This window comes from Solanum pennellii, chromosome 3 (genome assembly GCF_001406875.1).
Source record: "Solanum pennellii chromosome 3, SPENNV200".
NCBI classification, from domain to species: domain Eukaryota; kingdom Viridiplantae; phylum Streptophyta; class Magnoliopsida; order Solanales; family Solanaceae; genus Solanum; species Solanum pennellii.
Window position 1 is genome coordinate 71,104,796 of NC_028639.1, and position 24,154 is coordinate 71,128,949.

At 31.1% G+C, this 24,154-nt stretch overlaps 3 protein-coding genes across 3 annotated transcripts; 2 read left to right on the top strand and 1 right to left on the bottom strand.

The window, feature by feature from the left end:
- Positions 1–259: 259 nt before the first annotated feature.
- Positions 260–5,129, bottom strand: LOC107014423 (pyrophosphate-energized vacuolar membrane proton pump 1). The gene is made up of 8 exons (XM_015214326.2): positions 4,767–5,129; positions 2,891–3,465; positions 2,428–2,807; positions 2,123–2,209; positions 1,692–2,022; positions 1,031–1,441; positions 863–922; positions 260–780 (listed from the first exon to the last, which is right to left on the bottom strand). Exons 1-8 carry the CDS (start codon positions 5,017–5,019, stop codon positions 574–576), a joined length of 2,304 nt encoding a protein of 767 aa, XP_015069812.1. The 5' UTR covers positions 5,020–5,129; the 3' UTR covers positions 260–573.
- Positions 5,130–14,036: 8,907 nt separating this feature from the next.
- On the top strand, positions 14,037–16,981 carry LOC107015452 (glycerol kinase). Its single transcript, XM_015215719.2, has 4 exons — positions 14,037–14,324; positions 14,429–14,650; positions 15,355–16,321; positions 16,520–16,981. Exons 1-4 carry the CDS (start codon positions 14,191–14,193, stop codon positions 16,763–16,765), a joined length of 1,569 nt encoding a protein of 522 aa, XP_015071205.1. The 5' UTR covers positions 14,037–14,190; the 3' UTR covers positions 16,766–16,981.
- Positions 16,982–21,466: 4,485 nt separating this feature from the next.
- On the top strand, positions 21,467–22,350 carry LOC107013758 (VQ motif-containing protein 11). The gene has a single exon (XM_015213635.2). The coding sequence runs from the start codon at positions 21,663–21,665 to the stop codon at positions 22,167–22,169; it is 507 nt and encodes a 168-aa protein (XP_015069121.1). The 5' UTR covers positions 21,467–21,662; the 3' UTR covers positions 22,170–22,350.
- The last annotated feature ends 1,804 nt before the right edge of the window (positions 22,351–24,154 follow it).

Consider the following 24,154-nt stretch of genomic DNA (forward strand, 5'->3'; position numbering starts at 1 on the left):
CAACGGGGGAGAATGGGATTGCTGATTAGTGACAATCTGAGAATGATTTCAATTCTTGTACAACGAACTTCCACCTTAATTCAACACAATCAGAATCGTCAGCGAATAAAAGGGCACAAAACCGATCGGAAGATAGCATTATTCCACAAGCTTTTTTTTTTTTTCCCCAGCAAGCCCTCCCTCCAGAGAGGGGTGGAAGAAGTGAGAGCTGAGAAGACTGCATGACAAAAATACACAAACCAAAAATAAAGTATGAATGTGATGAAAAGATTACCTACCTTCTCTAACAAATGAGAAGCTGAATAGTTGCTCCATTAACTTAAAACGTGGATAATGGTTGTACAGACAAATTGGAAGTTAATGTCTATGAAATATGAGAGAGCTATTACACTAGCTTCAAGACTACTTTACTACAGCACTGACCAATTTTCTTCTACCCTCCTTAATTAAAGTGACAACTATCATCATCATCAGCTCCACTGAAACTCCACTTCTGACTAGAAACTAATCCAAAAATCCCGTGCTATGTTGACTGAAAAAGATGCCACAAGTCTCGGCTCCAACTAACTTTCCTTAAAAGATCTTGAAAAGGATACCACCATGAGTGGCAAAGAATGGAGCAAATACAAGTGACTCAACTGCCATCAGTTTGATCAAAATGTTGAGGGATGGGCCTGAAGTGTCCTTCAGGGGGTCACCAATGGTGTCGCCAATAACAGCAGCCTTGTGAGGTTCAGAACCCTTTGGGCCGAGAGTCCTTGCATGCTCTGAAGCACCAGCCTGATAGAGAAAGCAAATTTAATAAACTCTAGTGTGTGCCATGAAACACATACATAAGGGTAGATAAATCTATCTTCTATACCTCAATATACTTCTTGGCGTTGTCCCATGCACCTCCAGTGTTTGATGCAGATATTGCTATCTGGAAAAGATACACACATGAGATTTGGACATGATCCTTTAAAAAGAAAACATATTTAAACAGAATCCTTGAAAATCCAAAATCATAAAGCGGAAGAACTGATCATACCTGTACACCGGATACCAAAGCACCAGCAAGTACACCAGAAAGTGTCTCCACTCCAAAGAAAATACCAACTATGAGGGGTGTGAGCATGACTAGGGCACCTGGTGGAATCATTTCCTTGATAGATGCATCAGTCGAAATCTTAACACAAGTGGCATAATCAGGTTTAGCATGACCTTCCATGAGACCAGGAATAGTGTTAAATTGTCTGCGCACTTCCTCAACCATCTTCAAAGCTGCACTACCCACACTCTTCATGGTCATGGCAGAAAACCAGTAGGGAAGCATGGCTCCAACAATCAAACCAATAAACACCTTGGGGGTCAAGACATCAACCGTTGAAATTGCAGCCCGACTAACAAAAGCACCAAACAGAGCCAGAGACACAAGTGCAGCAGATCCAATGGCAAAGCCCTGGAAAGAAATGAATGTCCACAGTTAGGGAAGGAAGAAATGCTGGGAAAAACTCTCCATTATGCGAATGCAGAAAAAGGAAAGCATGACTATATAGACGAAAGACTAAGATGCATAATAGAAAAAAATCAAAATGTCCATAAAGATTTAACCACCATCCACTTGTTAACAACAATGTATAAGGAGAAATTGAAAACAGAGAATGATCTATAAGGGCTCACAAAATGAAAATCAAGACCAATTTACAAACCTTTCCAATCGCAGCAGTGGTATTTCCAGCTGCATCAAGGGCGTCGGTTCTTTCACGGATCCGGTGGCTCATGCCAGCCATCTCAGCAATGCCTCCAGCATTGTCACTGATAGGACCATATGCATCAATAGCCAATCCAGTTGCAATTGTGCTCAACATTCCAAGAGCAGCAACCGCAATACCATACATGGCAGCAAAAGAAAAACTGACAAAGATAGCTATTGCAATGGCAAAGATAGGAATGATGACAGATTTGTATCCAAGAGCAAGGCCAAAAATAACATTTGTCGCAGCTCCAGTCCTGCAAGAGTCTGCTACATCTTGGACAGGGCTGCAAACAGAAACAAGAAGAAAAGCAAAATAAGACAAACATGAAGATTATCAACATCACAGGCACAAAATCATAGAATGCAGGCAGACTACACTTTTACCTGTAAGCATTGCTAGTGTAGTACTCGGTGACAAAACCGATGATAAGTCCAGCCCAAAGACCAACGGCCACACATAAAAAGAGCTCCCTGCACAATCAAACCAATCAATTTAATCATTAAGTGCATATTAATTACGTGAACACATACTCATTCACTCAACGGACAAGAAAAAAGAATAAAGAGACTTCGTCAACCTAAACAATATATTCTTAAAAGAATAGCTCACTTCTAATTCAGCGGCATTCAGCAATGACCGGTGTCAGATTCAATATTTAGTATTGTCCAAATGTTAAGTTGACACTCACCAATTCTTGACAACTTTCTGAGTGCCAAAATTAAAGATGGTGAAGGAAGACGGAAGGCAAGTCCATGTAACAATTGCAATTCCAATTGTCATAAGAGCAGTTGATATAATAAGTTGGTGCTTCAGTGCTGGTTCAATTTCTTTGACAGCCTTAATTTCAAAAAAGTCAGTAGCAAAAAGGGTGGTTATCAAACAAACAAGAATCCCCATGGAGCTTATAAGCAGGGGGTAACACATGGATGTAAAATCATGTTCAATTCCAAAAGACGAGATGGAAGCCACCACAAGAGCAGCACAAGATGACTCAGCATATGAACCAAAAAGATCAGACCCCATTCCAGCAATGTCCCCAACATTATCCCCAACATTATCAGCAATCACCTGCAAGGACATTGAAAGTAGATTATTGACAAGATTTCTTCAGGAGAGGGCAAAATACACATGAAGAGGAAAGTTTAGCTTACAGCAGGATTTCTGGGATCATCTTCTGGAATGTTCCTTTCAACCTTACCAACGAGATCAGCACCAACATCAGCAGCTTTGGTGTAAATACCACCACCAACCCTACCGAAAAGAGCCATTGAGGATCCACCAAGTCCATATCCAGTAATAGCCTCAAAAAGACCCTCCCAGTCATCACCATAGTAAAGCTTGAAGAGATTAATGGTAATGTGAAGAACAAGGAGGCCATTGGCAGCAAGGAGAAAACCCATCACTGCACCAGACCTGAATGCAACAATAAAAGCTTTCCCAACACCTTTTCTCGCTTCCAAAGTTGTTCTTGCATTTGCATACGTTGCAATTTTCATCCCTAAGAAACCAGAGATAACAGAAGTGATAGCACCAAGCAAGAAGGATATCGTGCTGAAGATGGCAGTTGCAAGGGCTGGCTTGCACATCTTCTCCTTGTTGTAAGTACATGGCTGGCTCTTAGTGCTGAAACCTTCAACTGAGCCCAAGAAAAGGAAGATCAGGATTGCAAAAGCAATCATGAAGATACCCACATACTGATACTCAGTAAATAAAAAAGATGTTGCCCCTGCCATAAAAAAACAATTCAAATATTAGATAAAGCTAAAGAACAAAAGGTACCGTGCAGGTAGGGCTTTCTAGACAACCTGATATATACAAACGCTTGTTCATGAAGAAAGCAAGATAAAAAAAGGCCAAGACAATGAGGATAGAACCATTGAGGAAACTTACAGCAGAACAATACTACACTTATCCCATTGCATATGCTAGTTAATTGTGATAGAATTTTGTTTGCACTCGTTAAGAACTTAAACAAGCATACAATGCCCAAAGTTTTGACAGGCTTTACACCCAGGTTGGTCTCTCCTAGTTAATATAATATACATGGCATAGTCCAAAAAGTACCAAAGTTCTATCCTACATTCAGGCAAACCACGTGAGGAAGTATTAACAGGGGATGAATGCTTTAAGCAGAACTAAAGTTACAGCTTGTCTTACCAACTTTTTGAAGTAGTTTCACTCAGACAAAGTGCAAAGCAAATCACGATGGTTCAAACGGAAACCATGCAATATATTTCATTGAGTTCACTAGTGTTGAGAAAAGACTACTGACCAGTCCACAACTAGGATGAATCTAGTGAAAATGATTATGGACAACTAAAGGCTAAAGGTAAAGACAGGTTAAGAACATAGCAATATGTATAAAGTGTAAAGTGATGACAAATTGAGTTCTAAAAAAATTATTTAGCAAATTACAAGATGAGCCGGGTTGGTTCAGCCTATAAAAAAAACATGTGCCAACAAGCTCCTTTTTTTTTACTAGTATAGCTGCCAATCTGACTTTTCCCGTTCTTCCATATTAGTAACATAACTACGCAGCATGAAGATGAAATAGGACAATGCATCAACAAAGTTACTATTAATATTCTTCGAGATCCAGCAAGCTGATAATATTAATAATGAATAAAGGTAGATCCAGAGTCAGCCATTACACTAAAGAGTTGAACAAAGCAACGTTAGATTCTATCAGAATAAACCCTAAAACCTCTGTTCGTTGTCCCAGCTAATGCATCTACATTGTGTAGAGTACAATATAATGTCAAACAGAAACAAACAGTTGTAGACTACAAATAGCAAAATAAAGCTAGAAAATATGTTGATTTCAACAAGTAAAACAACACTAACTTCGGGCACCGCTAGGTTCATAATCATGGAATTTAGACGACGTGAAATTCTGAACACTTCCTTTTCCATGTCACAAAATTTTTTTACTAAAATGAGTAGAAAAAGAGCACATATAGATAAACACGGGTGCAACTAAATCTGAGAAGAACATAAAGAGATCCATATAAGAGCTTATTATTTCACCTTCAGAGATGGCATTCTGTATGTCGGCGCACTTCGCAACAACGTTCTGGTCGTTAACACCTTCCTCTTCTTCAATCAAGTAGTCTCCATATCCGTTCTTATTATTGTTACTCGGAGAAGTAGCTCCACGTTCCGACGAGACTTTAACGCGCGAGACAACGTACCACTGGTATAAAGAGAAGACGATTCCAACGACGGCACACACTGGAATCACTATCTCTGTCCCTAGATCTGGCAACAACGCCGAACCCATCCTATGAACGGAACCCTAAAAACCTCGCCGGAAAATAGCGGCAAGAAAATTAAATGTAGAGTGAAGAACAACACGGCTTTTCGGAGGGTTTCCTGAGTAGGAGGAGCTCTAGCTACACTTCTTTATATACCGAGAAAATATGAGTATTGTGAAAAGTGAAGGACTTTATCATAGTTATGATAAGCCTCTTGTTTTAGCCGTTAGATTGTATGATGATTCATGATCTAAAAGTAATCAACGGTGTAGTGTAGAAGAATCGGTGATCGGCGGACTTGAAAGTAGAGCGGGAACTCTATTCTAAAAAAAGAAAAAGAAAAGAGCTTTTTTTTCACGCATCTTTAGGATTATTATTGGATAAGGAATTAATCCTTTACAATTTGTGGACTAATCAAATTATTCACAAGATAATTACACATTGCCACACTTAAGTTCCAATTAGCTAAAAAAAAAATCTTATCCAAATAAATGGATTGTTAGCCATGAATAGTTTGGGATTTGCACTCATTTTGAAATATTGATATCTATTGTTTTAAAATGTATTATAATATATTATATTTTTTTATATTGTATTGTATGGTAGATAAGATATTTGACTAAATTGAATGTATTGTTTGTTATTGTTAATAATTTTTTTATTGTTTGGTTTGATTGTATCGTAATTGATAAATTTACTAAAATATCTTTATTTATTATAGGGTAAAAGGTTTGATTGGAATTAAATAATATAAGTTAAAGGGTAAAATAACATTATGAAATATTATGTAAAGATATAATTCAAAAAAAAAGTAACAATAGAAACACATCAAATTAGTTATTTCGTAAAATGGGAGGTATCATTGTTACGTAACAATGGAACTTAATAATACACTATATATTTTAAGTAGCAACTAAGATAAATATTTTAGGTATTGTTACTATACATACAATACAATGAATAAGAATATACAATATAATGGATAATTATGATTCAAACAAAGTGTGAGAAACTATAATGTTAATTATATTTAGGCCGAACTCATAAACAGATCCCTAAACTTGTTGGGCGTTTTTCCTCATATACCTCAGTTACTTAATTTTCCTATTGAATCATTGAACCACCCATAATTTGTTCCTTTTAAACATTGTTGGTTGATTTTGATCGTCTTTTCTATTGTAAATGTCTTCAATTGTGTTTGAGTTGTAATGATTTTCATTGAAGAAATAAAGAAAAACCGTGTTCGTCTCATTTATTTTCCAATGTGTTCAAATGACTTCAGTAAAACACAATTATTTTCGAACATTTTCACTATCAATTGGATTAATTGTATCCTCTGTTAATATCCTCACAAATTTGGTTTCACATCAGCCAACAATATTTGTTTAAACGGAATAAATTATGAGCGATTTAATAATACAATAGAAAAATAATATAATTGAGCTACCTGAAGAAAAAACTCAATAAATTTAGAAATCTATTTATGCAGATCTTATATTTATATATGCCTTAATTTCGATTAATATTTAAGAAGATTTAAAATTAGATGACGGTGCCTGACGTCCTCTTGTGTTGAATGGCGTGCACGCCTCTCATCGGATATACCCTTTTTATTATTTCAATTTTTATTTTATTTTTTGTTTGTTTTTAGAGGATTAAGAAAACCACTTTTAATTTTTTTTTAATTAAAAATTACCGTGAAATTTGGTAACTCCATGAATAGTGGAAGGATTAGTAAAACAAAAAATGACACGTTGTAAACGGGGGATGACAACTTATAGCATGCCTTTCGTATCAAAAAAGGGGTGTATAAGTTTTGGGGTTAGGCAGATTAAATTTTTTACATAATTTTTTTTTAATTCAAATATTATTTTATGACATATTAAAGATATAAATTTATAATAATTTGAAATTAAATAAAAAATAGTATTAAATCATGATATTAAGATTAAGATGGCGATTGATTATGATTTTTTCAAAATTTTGAATAATAGATTTGGTAAAAGTTTTGATTAAGTTTCATTGTGTATTTGGCTAACTTTTCATACTTTTTTTTTAATTACGTAAAATATAATTTATATTTCATATGATTTATAAAATATCAAAAAAAATCCAATCACAACAAGTAAACATACTTATTACTTCAAATTATGTAGAACTTTCGTGTGATACATTCTTTAATATCATCACAAATTATATGTTTTGGTAAATGTTTACAAATTTTGAAAAAATATTATATAGTACAAATCAAGTAAAATAAATCCAAAAGAATAGATGAGGCTTTCTAGAAAATAATACTAGTATTTTTGGGAGAAGATTTAAAATTATAATAAGAACACCAATTAACTTGTCCCAAAAAAGGTAATTGGATACCTTAACCTAAATAACAATAGTATATTAAGATGTGAAAACTAAATAATTAAGATTATTCTTTTTCAATCATCTAAAAATGCAAAACTTATTTTTGTTTAAAATTTAATCATTAAAAAATTAATATTAAAATATCAAATTAATTTTAATATTATGTAATAAATACAAATAAAAATATGTGGTGAATGGCTGATTATTAATGACGAGAACTGATAACGGTGGTTGATAGTGATAGTTAATGATAACAATTGATAATTATAGTAAATGATAATAATAGTTAATTATGATAACAAATATGAAGATGATTAATGATATATAACGATAATCATTATTTATTATGAAAATCATAATTGAAAATAATGTTAACGATGATGTTACGTATAATAGCTAATAGTGAATATAAATAATGACCAATAATAGTGTTCTCAAGGGCAACAAATTGTAGTGACAAATGATAATCTTCAAAACTTTGTTTGGATCATTGTTATTCATAAATTGTTCCATAATATATTGTATTATATTATACTCTATTATATTGAATTGTATGGTAGATAGTAGATACAATGTCTGGCTAAATTGTATTATTTATTATTGTAATTTATAAATTTACTTAAATATCCTTAATTATTCTAGGGTAGAAGATCTGACTAGGTTTAAATAATTAAGGTAAAGAATACAATAATATTTTGAAATATTATGTAAAGACATAATTGAAAAACGAAATTAAGTAACAATAAGAACAAACTAAATTGATTGTTCCATAAAATAGGAATTTCTATTGTTACGTAACAACAAAATTTAACAATATAATACAATATATTTAAGTAATAATCAAAATAAATAGTATAAATATAAAAACAATACAATACAATATAATATAATGAATGACAATGATTCAAACATAATTTAACCAACAAATGATTGTGGAGGCCTTTGTAATGATCCTAATAACTTACAAGTGTGTCGTCGCATCTGTCAATTGTTATTGAACTTTGCATTTAAACAAATTCTATCGTTACTCATTTCTCAATAAAAAGTATTCCATTTGTTTTGATACTTTTTTTGCACTTCACCATTTATTTATTTAATTTAATTTAATGAAATATCAGTGTAAAAATTAAAATTTTATAAAATAACGTATTCAATTTGAGTTAGGACTATATAAAGTGTTTTTAATTTCAATTAGATACTTAATCCTAAACGCTATTTCAAGTTCATATAAAGATTACTATATTCTCTTGATATATTCCCTTGAAAAGATCGAGAAATACGTCTTTAACAACTATCGAATTATGAATATCAAGTTCAAATTATCTTAATTTTAGAAATACGCTACTAGCGGCCATCAAATTATGTTGATCAAGTCCAAATAATTATAGTTTACGAAATACGTCACTAATGACCCTCAAATTATGTAGAGTCCAAATCATTCCTAGTCAAGAAATACAACACAAACGGTCCTCGAGTCATGAATAAATATCTTATGAGAGAATAATCAAATTTTACTCGTAATACTACAATTATATTTCTTCATATTTTATTTGTTTGATTACTTTTATTTTTCATTTGTTTAAACTTTGTTGCAAAAAGTTACGTTTAGCTAATTTTTCTAATTGACACATTTTGAGATAATAATAATAAATAAATATTAATATTTTTCTTATTTTAAATCTCAAATTTCAATATCTTTTCTATATATTTTTAAAAATCGTGCTTAACTTAATTTATATATTAAAACAAAAGTGAACAAATTCATTAATTCCATAATTAACATATAGTAGATACTTTCGTTTAAAAAAAAAGGACCTTATTTATTTTTTAGTCTATTTAAAAAAAATTATCTTTTTATTGTTTTGGTAACATTTTAATTTCAGTTCTATACATGACATGTTTAAGACCACAAGATTAAAGGACAATTTTGTACATGTGACATAACTTTATCAGGACCATAAGATTTTAAAGTCTTCTTTATTTTCTTAAATTTCGTGTCAAGTCAAACTGAATCATACTTTATAAAACAAAAGACAGTACAAATAATTTCACTATCCTTCTCATGTATTCTTTATGATTTTTCATTTTTTAGCTTTCAACTAATTTAAATTTATTCATTTTAAACCTCACTCAAAGAATAATACTCTTTTGATTAGCTAAAAATTTGAACTCGAAATCTTTGTAACAGTTAAAGTTGGCGTATGACGTCGGCTTGTATTGAATAGCGTGCCTCTCTATCATGGGATAACGGATATGTCATTTTATTAGCCTTTTAGACCTTTTAAGGATGCCAAGTTCCATTTTTTGTCAATTGCAGTGAAAATGAACATGTTAATTGCAACCCCACCAATAACAAATATGATTATTATGAAAGACCTTTGTCACGATATCAGCCAACTTCCAAATGTTTTGTTGCATTTGGCAATTTTTAATGCCAATCGTACAATTTTTGTTTCGAGGATAATTTAGTTATTTCACCTTCAAACTTTTGGATCGTGAATTTCAATCGAAAAGAATAAATGATATAACATGACAATTTATAAACTAAATTGATAAAAAATAATTCATTTTTTATTTATTGAAAAAAAAATTCTTTTTTTTTTATTTTTTTTATTTTCTCTAAACACGTTTGATTGCTTGAAAAGGTAAAGTATTTTTCTCCCCCTTGTGATTTGCTTTCTTTTTTTCTTGAAAAGGTAAAGTAAGTATCTTTCTTCTCTTTATTTATTTTTCTCTAAACAGGTTTGATTTCTCATCTTTTCTTTCTTGAAAAAAGTAAAATTTATTATTTTGTTATTCTTTTTTTATTTCTCCTTTTTATTTGTCAATCATTTTATAATAGATTTTTTTCTTTTTTGTCTCCTTTACTTTTTTGAATTCTTTTGATACGTATATTTGTTTCTCTCCCAAATTTTCTGTTCTTCTTTTTAATTTAATTTGTTTATGAAAATCAAATATAACAATGTGTTTATTAATGGATACTTCTAATAATAATCTTTTTTATATAATATTGTTCTTGTTCAATTAATTGTTGAATTTCATAATTTGTGGAATTGAATTATTTTTTTTAATTTTATTTTTGTGTATATATGATAGTATACATTGTTTGCCTTAAAAAAAATTATTTTTGTGTATATATGATAGTATACATTGTTTGTCTTTAAGAGAGTCACACATTAAATGCATGTAGTATTTTGACCAAAATATTTTGTGGGTGTTTGTGATGATTTAATAATGTATTTGTGTTAGTTCGAATGGGTAATTATGGGTATTTATAAGTTCCAAAAATGAGGTATGAATCGTGAAATAGAGTTTTTATATACGCGAAACAAACATGTAAAGCTAATATTATGAAATTTCAAACTTTTTCTTATTTACAACTACACTAGTCTCTGATAAAATTATCATAATGTTCTACCTTAAATATTAAATCAGTGGCGGAGCCACATGTAGTGAAGGGGTGTCGGTCGTCGAAAAGATGCATTGTGTAGCTAGAATAAAAATATTTTATATATACATTACATATTGACACTCCTTAACTTCTGTAGGATTTTATTTCTTTAGATTTTATTTTTTATGTAATATATATTACATATTTTTTACTTCCCTTTATTTTTCTCTAAACACGTTTGATTGCTCTCTTTTTTTCTCGAAAAAGGTAAAGTATTTTTCTCCCCCTTATTTATTTTTCCATAAACACGTTTGATTGCTCCTCTTTTTTTCTTGAAAAGGTAAAATTTATTGTTTTATTATTATTTTTTTATTTCTCATTTTTATTTGTCAATCATTTTATAATAGACTTCTTTTCTTTGTTTGTCTCTTATATTTTCTTGAATTCTTTTGATACGTATATTTTTTCTCTCCCAAAATATTTATTTTTCATTAATTCTTATGTATCTGTATATTACACATTGACACTCTTTGACTTCTACACGATCTTATTTCTTTAGATTTTGACACCCCTTGGACAAATTCTAGCTCCGCCACTATATTAAATGATACAATATTGGAAATATTTTAAAGAAAACTCATTGAACTACTATCTTCATATATCATGACTCACCTAATATATTACGTACTAAAAGATATGGCAGTATACATTGTTTACCTTCAAGAGAGGTACACATTGATTTCAAGTAGTTTTTTGATAAAAAAAAAATTTTGGGTGTTTGTGATGATTTAATAAGTAATGTGTGTTGGTTCGAATGGATAATTACAGGTACTTATAAGTTCAAATGTGGTATGGAACATTAAATAGAGTTTTTCTATACCCGAAAGTAAAGTCTATAGCAAAAATTATGAATTTTCGAAGTTTCTCTTATTTACAACTACACTAGTCTATTATAAAATGGTCATGATGCTTTACTTTAAACATTAAATGATACTAAATTGGTGGCATTTGAAAGAAAACTCATTGACCTACAATTTTCATATGTAATGTCTCATCTAATTCATTACGTACTAAAAGATATGGTAGTATACATTGTTTGCCTTTTAGAGAGGCACGTATTGATTGCATGTAGTTTTTTTTATCAGAACTGTATTTGTGATGATTTAATAAATTATATGTGTTAGTTCGATTGGGTAATTATGGGTATTTATAAGTTCAAAGGAGGTATGGACCATAAAATAGAGTTTTTCTATATCTGAAACTAACTTAAAAAATCAAAATTATGAACATTCGAAGTTTCTCTCATTTACGGTAGTCTCAAGTAAAATGGTCATAATGCTTTATTTTAAATATTAAATGACACAAAATATGTGGCATTTGAAAGAAAACTTATTGACCTACAATTTTCACAATTCATTGTTCACCTAATTCATTACGTACTAAAAGATATGGTAATATACATTATTTACCTTCAAGAAAGGCATGCATTGATTGCATGTAGTTTTTTTACCAAAATTGTTTGTGAATATTTGTGATAATTTAACAAATTACATGTATTAATTCGAATGAGTAATTATAGGTACTTATAAGTTCGAATGAGGTATAGAAAAAGGGATGATAATTTGTCCTTATATCTCTTAGAGAAGAATGGGCCAGGCCCATTTTAAACTCTGCTGGCCCTGGTGGCTTGCTGCGGACCCCATCTAATTTAGCCCAAAAAATGCATTGGTTGATTTGGGCTACTAATGAATATTTAAAGAGGATTCCCTTATCTCCTCAAATTTGACACCATTGGCCCAATAATACAATTATGCTGCTCCAATTTAATTGATGAGTTCGGATTATTATGATAGAAATCTTAATATTTTTAGCCAATTAAATTGAAAAAATCATTATTGCCTAATCTTAATATAATCAATGAATACTTTGCAACGAATTAAGGCTAAAATTAATTTTTTTTAATATGAACTTTGTATTAAAAAAACTCAAAGGTAATATTACACGTTTTATATTTGTTCAAACAATATATAAGATAGGTGAGTCTTAAAAGTGATGATCCCGTTGAAATTTTTCGATGTTATGATAATAATGCAAGGAGTTGTATGATTGGAAACAAAAGTTATCATAGGATTGATAGTAATATAAACGGTAGAATAAGTTGTTAAAAACTTAACAATCAAATAAGACACTAAAATTTTATCACGTGAACATTCTCGAAAAGGTTGAAAACAACGTTAATGGAAGTCATAGGAAAGGTGTGTAAAGTCGAACTCACATTACGTTAGCAAACTCCAAAAAAAAAAATAAAAAAAAATGAAGAATTAAAGAGTAGATAGGAAACAATAACAAATTGCCGTTGAGGTTGGCCGGCTGCCAGCATTAATGACCAATTACTCCCCAATTTTACTCTATTTGTTGCAATTAGAAATTCAATATAGTACTAATTTATTCCATAAATATATTAAGTACAATATATTTATTTGAATTCATATAAATATAATTTGATATATGATTGATCCTCTTGAAATAATTGGATAAGTATGTCCACTGAGTAGATATACTTAATGTAAATTTGATTAGAAAGTTTGAAATAATTTATTTAAAATTGATAATTAATAATAAGAATAAGTTATTCCTATCTCTAAATGAAATAATCGTTATGGAATAATTTTTTACAGGATAAAGTAACTAAAATAATAAAAATATCATCACAAAATCTTTTCATGCATCACTTTTAAATTAATAGTTTTATATAAATTCTTAATACAACATATTAAAATATTAATTCCAACATAACTTATCTTCAATTAAATAATTTATAAAAAAAATAATAATTTAAGATATACACCAATCATATTTCTACTTTAGAGAAATCATTTTTTTGTAGATGGGCTAAAAATGGTAAGCTAGACAAAGTGGGTAATAAATTAGAAATAAATTTTCTTGGAAAAAAATAACCACCGATGACCCATCATCAAAGTCAACACTCTCCCTTGTTCTTAACGTAATCTTTATTATTTAACCATAATAAATTACTCGATCGTCTTTTTTTTATTTGTTCAATTTTGATTTCGTAGCTGTCTTTTTATATTTTTGATAAATTAAAATAAGTAAATCTTCTATAATTGATAAAATAATCTTAAATTTTTTTATAAATCAATTAAAATAAAATAATAAACTTAGTATGCCAATTATTATTTTAATCGGACCAAATAAATTAAGAGTCCGAAACGAATAAGAATTATTGGTACGAAAATTTCTTATAAGGATAAATGTGTAACATTTCAACATTTTCAAGAAAATATTTGCTTACTACTATTATTCCACAAAAACCGGCTCTCCTCACTTCTATCCTCTTCTGACTTTTCCAAGATTTCATTTTTATACACACACAAAGCTCTGTTCTTCTCAATTTTCTCTTGTTCATTTGATAGAAAGAAGAAGAATGTCTGATTCAGAGGTGTTTATTGGTTCCATTGATCAAGGAACCACTAGTACTCGATTCATATTCTACGATCGTTTTGCTCGTGCTGTTGGATCTCACCAGGTTGAGTTCACTCAGTTTTATCCACAAGCAGGGTAATCACTAATCACTCGTCTTTTGATTTTCTTTTCATTAAAGATTCAATCTTTTTTTTGGATTTTGAAAATTGGGTTTCTTTGATTTTCATGCATATATGTAGATGGGTGGAACATGACCCAATGGAAATTGTTGAGAGTGTGAGGATCTGTATGGCAAGGGCTCTTGATAAGGCTACTGCTAATGGACATAACGTGGATAGTGGATTGAAAGCTATTGGTATTACAAATCAGAGAGAGACTACTGTTGTATGGAGCAAATCCACTGGCCTTCCTCTTTATAACGCCATTGTTTGGATGGATGCACGTACCAGTTCTATTTGCAGGTCTTTTAAAATTTTTTTTATCAATTCTCTACTTTTTTCTGTTTCTTGATTTTGAACCAAATTTAATTAATATCAGTTTGTTTTTCCTCTAAATGTATATATTTATGGATGACTGTTGAATAGTATTGATGAAAAATTACTAAAAGGAGCAGATTTAGGTAGAAATTCCATAAAGCTACCCTAACTAGTTTGGGAGTAATTGTAGTACAGTAGGGCCAGTTTTTTTTTTGGAATTGATGATCCATAATAATATTTCGCTGTAGCAGCCAAAACATATCTTGTGTACATATTCACATAAGGAGTGTATTTCTTCTGAATTAGGGGGTGTACTGGCAAAATTCTAAATGGACTCTTGTTTACTGTTGTTTTGAGGTTGAGTATGGTGTGATAATTTAAGGCTGAGTTGTGATTTTTTGTATGTTAGTTGGGAAATGGGGTCTCCATGGTTGTTTGCTTTCTCATTGATCGAGTTTTCCTTCCAAGGTTTGAACTAATTGTGTTTGTTACTATTAAATCCAAAGCATGTTGACTTTTTGATACAATAATTTGTTCGGTATCAGAAAAATGAATCTCCGCAGTTGTTTGTGTTCTCACTGATCACTCTTTTGGAGTTTCATTTCCAATTCTTAAGTCTTGAACTTATTGTGTTTCTTAATCCAATGCGTATTGACTTTTTTTTTTGTGAATAATTTGTTTGGTATCAGAAAATTGGAGAAAGAATTGCCAGGGGGACGTACGCATTTTGTTGAGAGTTGTGGTTTGCCTATAAGCACTTATTTCAGTGCATTGAAGCTTCTGTGGCTGTTGGATAATGTGGATGGGTTAAATGAAGCTGTTAAAAAAGGGGATGCCATATTTGGAACTATCGACACCTGGTTAATTTGGAACCTAACAGGAGGTGTGGAGAAGGGTTTACATGTCACTGATATTTCCAATGCTTCGAGAACTATGCTGATGAATCTTAAGACCCTTGACTGGGATAAGTCCACACTAGACACCTTAGGAATTTCTGCAAAGATGCTGCCAAAGATTATTAGCAATTCTGAGATTATTGGAAACATTGCTAAAGGATGGCCAATCACAGGAATCCCTATCTCGGGATGTCTTGGTGATCAGCATGCAGCAATGGTGGGTCAATCCTGTCGAAAAGGTGAGGCTAAAAGCACGTATGGAACAGGAGCTTTCATACTTTTGAACACAGGTGAAGAGGTAGTTAAGTCAAACCATGGGCTACTAAGCACAGTAGCATATAAGCTGGGGCCAAAAGCACCTGTCAATTATGCTTTAGAAGGCTCCATTGCCATTGCTGGTGCTGCAGTTCAGTGGCTAAGAGACAGTCTTGGCATTATCAGCTCCGCCAGCGAAATTGAGGAGTTGGCATCAAAAGTTTCCTCAACAGGAGGAGTGTATTTCGTTCCAGCATTTAATGGATTGTTTGCTCCGTGGTGGCGTGATGATGCTCGTGGGATTTGTATTGGTATAACTAGATTCACCAACAAGTCTCACATTGCTAGGGCAGTACTTGAAAGCATGTGTTTCCAGGTAAAAGACGTGCTTGATTCCATGCACAAGGACGCTGGAAAGAAAGATGAAGCTAAGAGTGACAAAACAGAATTCTTACTCCGTGTGGATGGTGGTGCTACGATCAACAACCTTTTGATGCAAATTCAGGTTTGATTTACTCTTTCAATTTTCACGCGTTATTCCTCTTCTGCAGCCCCTCACGTGATTTTGAACTTCTTTCAATGATTTATTGGCCTTTTTCAATATCCAACTCCTAATATACATTTAGCTATGTACTGTTTAAAGTGTTTAGATTCAGTTAACGTGCTGTATCGAGCTCCTAATTTTACATTTTACATAATGTAGGCTGACTTGTTGGGTAGTTCAGTTGTAAGACCAGCTGATATAGAAACAACAGCTCTTGGGGCAGCTTATGCTGCTGGATTAGCTGTTGGAGTCTACACAGAGAATGACATATTTGCTTCTGGGGAAAAGCTGAAGCAAGCAACTATATTCAAACCTGTGTTAGAAGAAGAATTGAGGAAAAAGAAGGCGGATTCTTGGTGTAGAGCTGTTTCAAGATCATTTGACTTGGCTGATCTATCTCTATAATTCACTCCGATCGAACGCTTGAACTACCTTCATAAGTACCTTCATATCATTGATGTTTTAGGTTCTTTTTCTTTCTATTTAATACCAGTTATGCTTGATTTTAATAAATCCCTTTACATACATGAACTTTTATTTCTTTCTAATGTACTAACTGGTAGCCACATATGGTATTTTAAGTTTATAGAAAAATAAAGAGAACTTATGTTTCACTTAACATCTATTAGATTCTTTTTCCTTATGGAGAAAAATGTATGTTGATATCTGCCTATGTGTTGGGGTTATTTTGATTGATTTTGCTTAGTTACAATGACCAAAAGTAAAGGTGTCAAAATCACAAATTGGACTGAATTTGGACAGATCAAATAGGCTAAATCAATAAATTAGTGTCATTAGCCGTGTATTATGTTTCGATTCGAGCATCAAAATGTGGAATTTTGTTTTAAGTAGTTATTTCTTATTCTATATTATTGCAGACATAGTCATTATCTCGGAGTTTCGATTTGTACAAATTAAAAACTGACTATTTTTCAATTTTACAATTGAAAAGTGGCTATCCGCGTTAATGTTTACAACCCGAAATATTGGACATAATTCTTGGCCCAGTGGCCCATTCACTAACCTTTACGGCTTTTTGATGGGCTTTTGCTAGAGATAAGGCTGGGCCGTAGCCCAGTAAGTACCAAAATAGTGGGTAAGGTACTAAACTGTAATTTCTTGGTGATATTATTTAGATTTACTATTACTAATCCTTGTAAATTAAATTACCATAAGTTGAAAACCCTAAACCCTAGAGAAATATTTTTACAACTGTTTTTTCCCTTGCATAAAATAACAATTACAGATAAAATTGAATCGTTAGCTAATTTTAACAAATCAAAATGAGTTGATTCATATGAAACGTCTCAAAAACACAAGTATTTCAAGACATCACTAGCCTAAGGTTTAAAGATCTTAGTTTTTTTTTTTGTTATAATACGCAACGTTGCTCAACGAAAAATGACTTATTACCTTTTTGTATAATTTTGAACTATCTTCACTTCATGATATATGCTGTAATACCTAACATTCCCTATTTGGTTATGATACTGATATAAGATAAACTTATGTTATGTTATCTGAAGTCTGAACTAGCTCTCACATGTTTATCGTCGAAAATTCAAGATCATTGAGTGTTCCTCCGACATTTATGAAGTTAATCTAGACTCTTTATATTCCTTACAATAAATTTTTGTTCTCATAATCAAAGGACCAACATATGTATACTATAGATAATTGGATAAAAATAATTTCTAAGACTAGAATTTTAAAATGAGATAAATCGTAAATCGTAATGATGGCAATTTCCTTTTACATGGAAAAAGAATATAATATAGCGTGAAATGAAAAATCTTAGCAAATATTTTTCTATTTTATTATGGAGTAATAAATAGACGGTGCTGGTACTATATAGAAAGAATATATAGATTACGGTGGCCAACAATAGGATAATAGGTTATTTTTGCTTAAATTTTTACATGTTCAATATTTATTTCACACATTTTTTTAATAAATAATAAATTAAATATTAATTTTGTTATAATATAATAAAATATAATATTTTAAAAATATTAATAATAAAAATAAATAATAAATTATAATGTTGCAAAACAATAATTAATTGTGCCGCTTTATCCTTAAAAGTCAATGTATCTTCCTTCTCAAGTCCACCAAACCATAATTGTCGAATAGTTCATTCTTTTCGATAATACTTATTTATTATTGACTTAATATATTTTTTAAGAAATAATAAATAATAGATATAATATTATTATTTTATTCTCCAACAAAAATAAATTATATTAATTTTCTAAATCAAAAAGTATTATAAAATATCTGTTTTTAATATAGTAAACAATTATTATAGAACGGAGAAAGTATAAAAAAGGGGATAGGTTTGTTCTCAAACCAATAAGTTACATTGTGGAGAACAGGAAACACGGCTGGTCCAATAGTTTATTTAGTAATAATACTAATTATTAATTAACCAATGTGTTTAATTTAACCATTAATCGCGTTACTAAAAATGGGGTTAACTACTATGCTATGATTTTGTCGTCCACATATAATTCTCATCATTATAATTTAAATATTTCTCATGATCGATTCTCTGATTTTCAACATTTGATAAAGTTGCCGGTCCATAAACTTTTTTTGGGACTTCGATTATATTTTATTTAGATGAACTTAAGTTCATTTACTTTAAATTTTGGAGGTCTTATTTTTTTATTTTGAACTAAATAAAATTGATTATAATGAATTAGGTCATCTAAAAGAGAAAAATATCAATAAATTTATGAAATTTAATATCTCAATTGCTATTGCTTATACTTGATATATTAAATATTTATTTTTGAATATAAATTTAATTATTATCGTATCTTAATTCGATATTGCTATATTAACCCTATCAATTATAAAATTTAAATTCTAATTTAACGTTTTCTCTTCATGGCCTTGTAGTGACATGATTGATATTTGAAAACTCCTTATGACATATGAGTCAAGTGCATTCATGATTTGTCATTTCGATTATTCTAAAAATGGATGAGCCTATCTATATATTTTCTTTGGCAATTAGCCATTCAGATTCCAACCAAACTATTCTTTTTTTTTTCTTCTGTCAATCAAACATGTGTTAACATTTTTTAAAAAACGTGAGGCCCTGTGATCCATTCTTTTCCTTCTCATTGTTTATTTACCACCGATTTCAAATCCTCCATATAATCCTAGTAATCTAATGTCGTAATAAAGATTCATAAACTTCAGATTCTCGATTCTGCATATAATCCAATTTTCAAAATTAGTACTACACATATAATATTTGAGGTAGATACGAATTTTTTGTGATAATGGTGTGAAAAAATGATCTTTATATATATATATACCAGTTTCAATGTTGGACGATAAAATAATTACGCAAAAATTATCGTAAGTACTCATATTGTAATAGCCATACCCTAGAAAAAGGCTCAAGTATATAGGTTTTTGTATCTAATTCACGTATAGAAGAGAATCGATCCATTTATACGTCTAAATAATCCCTCAATTGAAGTTACAATAATTTTATATAGTATAATCAATCATTTGGAAAGCTATGGTTTGTGAATGGACCATTTAGCCACTATACATACGATTGAATTATGTCATATGATGTTATGTCTATACTAATGATACGTCTTTTTTTTTTCAATAGAAAAAAAAGAAGAGAGAGGGTGGATATCTTTTTTGTAGGAAGAAAAATTGAAGGTGGCACCCGTGAAGAAAGAGTAATTGAATTACAATAAAACAAAATATAAAGAAAGGCAATCCCGCAAAGCAACCAAATTAGAAGAAACAAGTGTAGTAAAGCAAAGAAACTACGCCATAATTAGTTATAGTAATTAACAAACTTCCTATCTAACTCGTATTCATACTCTTTACTTTCTACTGTCGTTATAATATCTGCCTTCATTAGTTCGAATATTTATAAAGTTTTACGATTTAAATAATATTTTATTACGTGTTCAGATGTTTAGCTAAAATAAATCATAAAGCAAAGATTTCATAACAGAAAATAAATTGCGGAGACACGGTGTGGTGTGTGATTTCGTTTCTGCCACTGAACAGACGCTTTTATGTCCCAAGTTCACGTAATCTAAGGGCAAAGGTGCATTTCCAGACTTTTACTTCGGTTCGATGGTTAAAATTGTGGTTAGTGTTTATATTTATTTTTAATTAGACGTCTAAAAAATGAAAGTCTTGAAAATATAGTAAAAGTAAGTATTGTTTGGGTTTATTTGCTTTGATTTTTTTTACCAGAAATAGATTTTCTTTTTAGGAGAAAGATTTGGATTGACCAGTATCCTTATAACTTAATCAACATTCGCAATGTAGTCTTAAGAGTTTTGATAAGGGAAAAAATTTGTGGGACATAAGTTTGATACGTTATCACTTGTGTGAACCTCTCATGTATTCCGAGTGAATTGGTTGAGATTGTTTTTCTCTATATTTTTTGTGCTCTTATATTTATACAGTGAATTGTTCATCTTCTTTGTAGACGTAGGTCAATTGATCGAACCATGTTTAATCTTTGTATCTTTTGGTGTATTTCTCATTTGTCTTTTTACTCGTGATCCCTCAAAATTTACTTGGCTAGCTTTCTCATGATACCGACTTTTTTTTTGTCCTTACAAGTACCAGGTAATTTTTTTATTTTTTTTTAAAGAAAAACAAGCATTATGATATTTTATTTTTTTTTGAAAGAAAAAAGAAACGGAGGGGAAGTTCCTCGTTTCCCGTTACAAAATGCTGGCAATAATAATATATCTGCCAGCTCTCTCCCATTTATTGCCTTCTCTCTGTTTTCTAACTTTTTCCCCCACTGCCACCCACTATTCCCCCTTCAAATTTCAAACTTTTTAACTACGTAACCAGTAACCACTATTACCCTCTTCACAATATTTAATTAATTATCGACAACAATCATTCCCTCATTGACTTAATTCAACCATATTTCTTTTTGGTTCAATTTAAAAGTTGTGGACCCCCCATGGAATTTATGAAATATAAAAAAGGTAACACAGTAACAAATATATTATTTTTACTTTTTTAATTTGTTTGTTTTTTAAAAATTAAAAGATCTTTTGGTAATTAAAATATTTGTATATATATTTGTGCTGTTTGCTGTCCCTATATGCCCTCAAAGTCTACTCGTTGGAGTATCTGACAATTTTACAATCCTCGATAAGATGCTCTAAACCAGCAAACACACAAAATAAAAGCACAGCAATTTTTCATACGCAAAAAAAAAAAAAAATAAAAACACCTTATTTTTATATGCCCTTTAATTTCTTCCGTTTCTTCTTCTTCTTCTTAGATCATGGCTTCTGACCCGAATTCATCAACACCCAATACCACTTTCGTTCAAGCCGACCCGTCCAATTTCCGAGCCGTTGTTCAACGACTGACTGGCGCAGCTCAAGATTCGTCTTCATTGAAGCTCCCTGTTACTGGGCCTGGACCAGCTGGGCCTCGACGACCGGCTTTCAAGCTGCACGAGCGGAGGCAGAGTGCGAGAAAGCTCGAGATCATGCTTAACAATGGAGGTAGCTTCGGTGTCGGCTCACTTTCTCCTTCTTCTTCTTCTCCTTCTTCATCAGCTAGGAAGAGAAGTTTTTTGACTTCGCCAATTTCACCATTGGAAATGTTGACACGTGGCAGTCCGAGATCGCCGATGGAGGAAGAAGAAAAAGCCATTGCTGCCAAAGGATTTTATTTGCATCCAAGTCCACGAACTACTCCTAGAGGCTCTGAACCTCCCGAACTATTACCTTTATTTCCACTTCAGTCCCCTACTGCCACAAATAAATCATCATCATCTACTTAATTAATTAATGCTTTGTTATAAATGATCTTATTCTAATGTAGAACGATTTGCTACTTCATATTCTGTCTCAACGTTTCGAAATCGTGATTTTGAAAAGGTTATCTAGTGTTTGTGTTTCTTCAAAGTATTTCATAAAATTAGTTGATATATGCGTAAACTGCAGTCATTTGAATGAAGTTTCTTTAAACGAATGGTGAAAAGAATGATAAAAGTTCTACATCGATAGTTAATGAGATTGGTAGACTCCTTATAAGGCTTGTGCAATTTATTTTTTGAGCTAGCTTTTGAGATGTAAATTAGGTATAAGACCTAATTTCACACAGTATCAGAGCAATCAAATATTTATTTGAAGTAATTGAACACTGGATTATTAATTTGGGTTGTTATGTATTCAAGCTAACGTATTATTTTTCTGCATTATTGGTTGCACGTTTGAAAAAGGGGCAATGAAGCAATGATAATTTATTCATTTATATTTTGCTTGTTTGGGATAAGCTTATCTAATGTGTCCAAACACCAGTGATAGTTTAGTTAATTATCTTAGATGATCGACTATTGATACTTCCATTACTGCTCCTTTTTAAGTTTTGTAGCTAGGCACAAACCTAAGTATTTAATTATTGTGCGTACGTAACATATATGAATTTTTATTATTAAAATGCATATAACTTGATATTAAATTTACGTGAAGCAGTAACTAATAACTCTAGATTCGGCGTTGAGTGAGAATTAGCTCAACGTCTGATATGGTCAGGGCAACGGCTAGGATCCGTGTTTTGCATTGAATGAGCTGTTTTTGCTATTTTGAAAGGTTCTGAAAATTTATTGCAAAATGTGTTTGCTTACACTCGACTCTAGGTTTTTTAATTTATTACTACTGCTCTTTAGTACATTACAAATTCAAAAATGAAATACCAAGTACAGATCATAGAGTCCCCCAAATTTAATTCCCTGCAACACCAATTCAAATTTATAAGAAGTCAACTTGTACAGTAATTAGCTACTTACAAGTTACATGCATAGCTGAACCAAACATAAATTGGCAAAATGAATGATCATCTCATTGTCATCAGAGTGGCAGTAGTGATTTTAGTTCCGTTATTCGAACACTTTAAAATATATGTATGCGATGAAGCTAAAATATAGGTTAGGGGGTCGGTTGATCAGGCTTAGTAACTTTGATGCAAATTATTTTATATTTAATATGCGATAATTATTAACTTAGAACGCTCAGTGACATAAAAAACTCGGAGTCTCAAACTCAAGTCCGCTAATATAGACGTACATAAGCTTTATATTTAAAATACGTATTTACTTACAGACATTTAGACCAAGAGTTTTTTCCTATACACGTAAAAACGTCATCCCATATAACAATCTATATGGTTATAGACTTATAGTAAATTTTGCAGATTTTTCGTGATGGTTAGTGTGCACTTAAAGGATGATGGAGTTCAAATTAAAACAAGAAAGACAGCAGGAAAAAGGGAGAGAATTAAGTTGCAATACTATCTAGAACATTTTTGTTTTATGAAAATGGAGAACAAAATGCTGATAACCAGTGTTTAAAAGAATAATAATTCCAAGATTAAGTTTTCATTTGGTCATTTTCACTTTAGCTTTGTGATATTTGGAAATCTGAAATTGTGTTTGCATATGTATTTTATTTGAAAAGAAAATTAAAAATTATGAATAGAAGTTTTGAAACTTAACAAATTTTCACAATTTGATCAAAATTGATAAAAGTATAATATTAAGTGAAGGGTCAATTGACATGACACTTGAAAAAAGGAAGGCTAATTTTTATTTGGAGAACTTATCTAAATTACACTAGATTAGGAGCAAATTATTTATTAAAGGGAAAAGGGTCTGATATACCCCTCAACTTTGTCATTTGGAGCTGATATACCCCTCGTTATAAAAGTGGCTCATTTATGCCCTTACCGTTATACAAACGGCTCACATATACCCCTGCCGTTACAAAA

Bases quoted from the DNA above. Each gene is read 5' to 3' on its own strand.
- LOC107014423 (XM_015214326.2), bottom strand. From the start codon at position 5,019: ATGGGTTCGGCGTTGTTGCCAGATCTAGGGACAGAGATAGTGATTCCA. The intron at 2,023-2,122 runs GTAAAAGTGTAG...TTCTGTTTGCAG, and splicing joins TACACTAGCAATGCTTACAG to CCCTGTCCAAGATGTAGCAG. The intron at 781-862 runs GTATAGAAGATA...TTTCTCTATCAG, and splicing joins ACGCCAAGAAGTATATTGAG to GCTGGTGCTTCAGAGCATGC.
- LOC107015452 (XM_015215719.2), top strand. From the start codon at position 14,191: ATGTCTGATTCAGAGGTGTTTATTGGTTCCATTGATCAAGGAACCACT. The intron at 14,325-14,428 runs GTAATCACTAAT...GCATATATGTAG, and splicing joins CAGTTTTATCCACAAGCAGG to ATGGGTGGAACATGACCCAA. The intron at 16,322-16,519 runs GTTTGATTTACT...TACATAATGTAG, and splicing joins ACCTTTTGATGCAAATTCAG to GCTGACTTGTTGGGTAGTTC.
- LOC107013758 (XM_015213635.2), top strand. From the start codon at position 21,663: ATGGCTTCTGACCCGAATTCATCAACACCCAATACCACTTTCGTTCAA.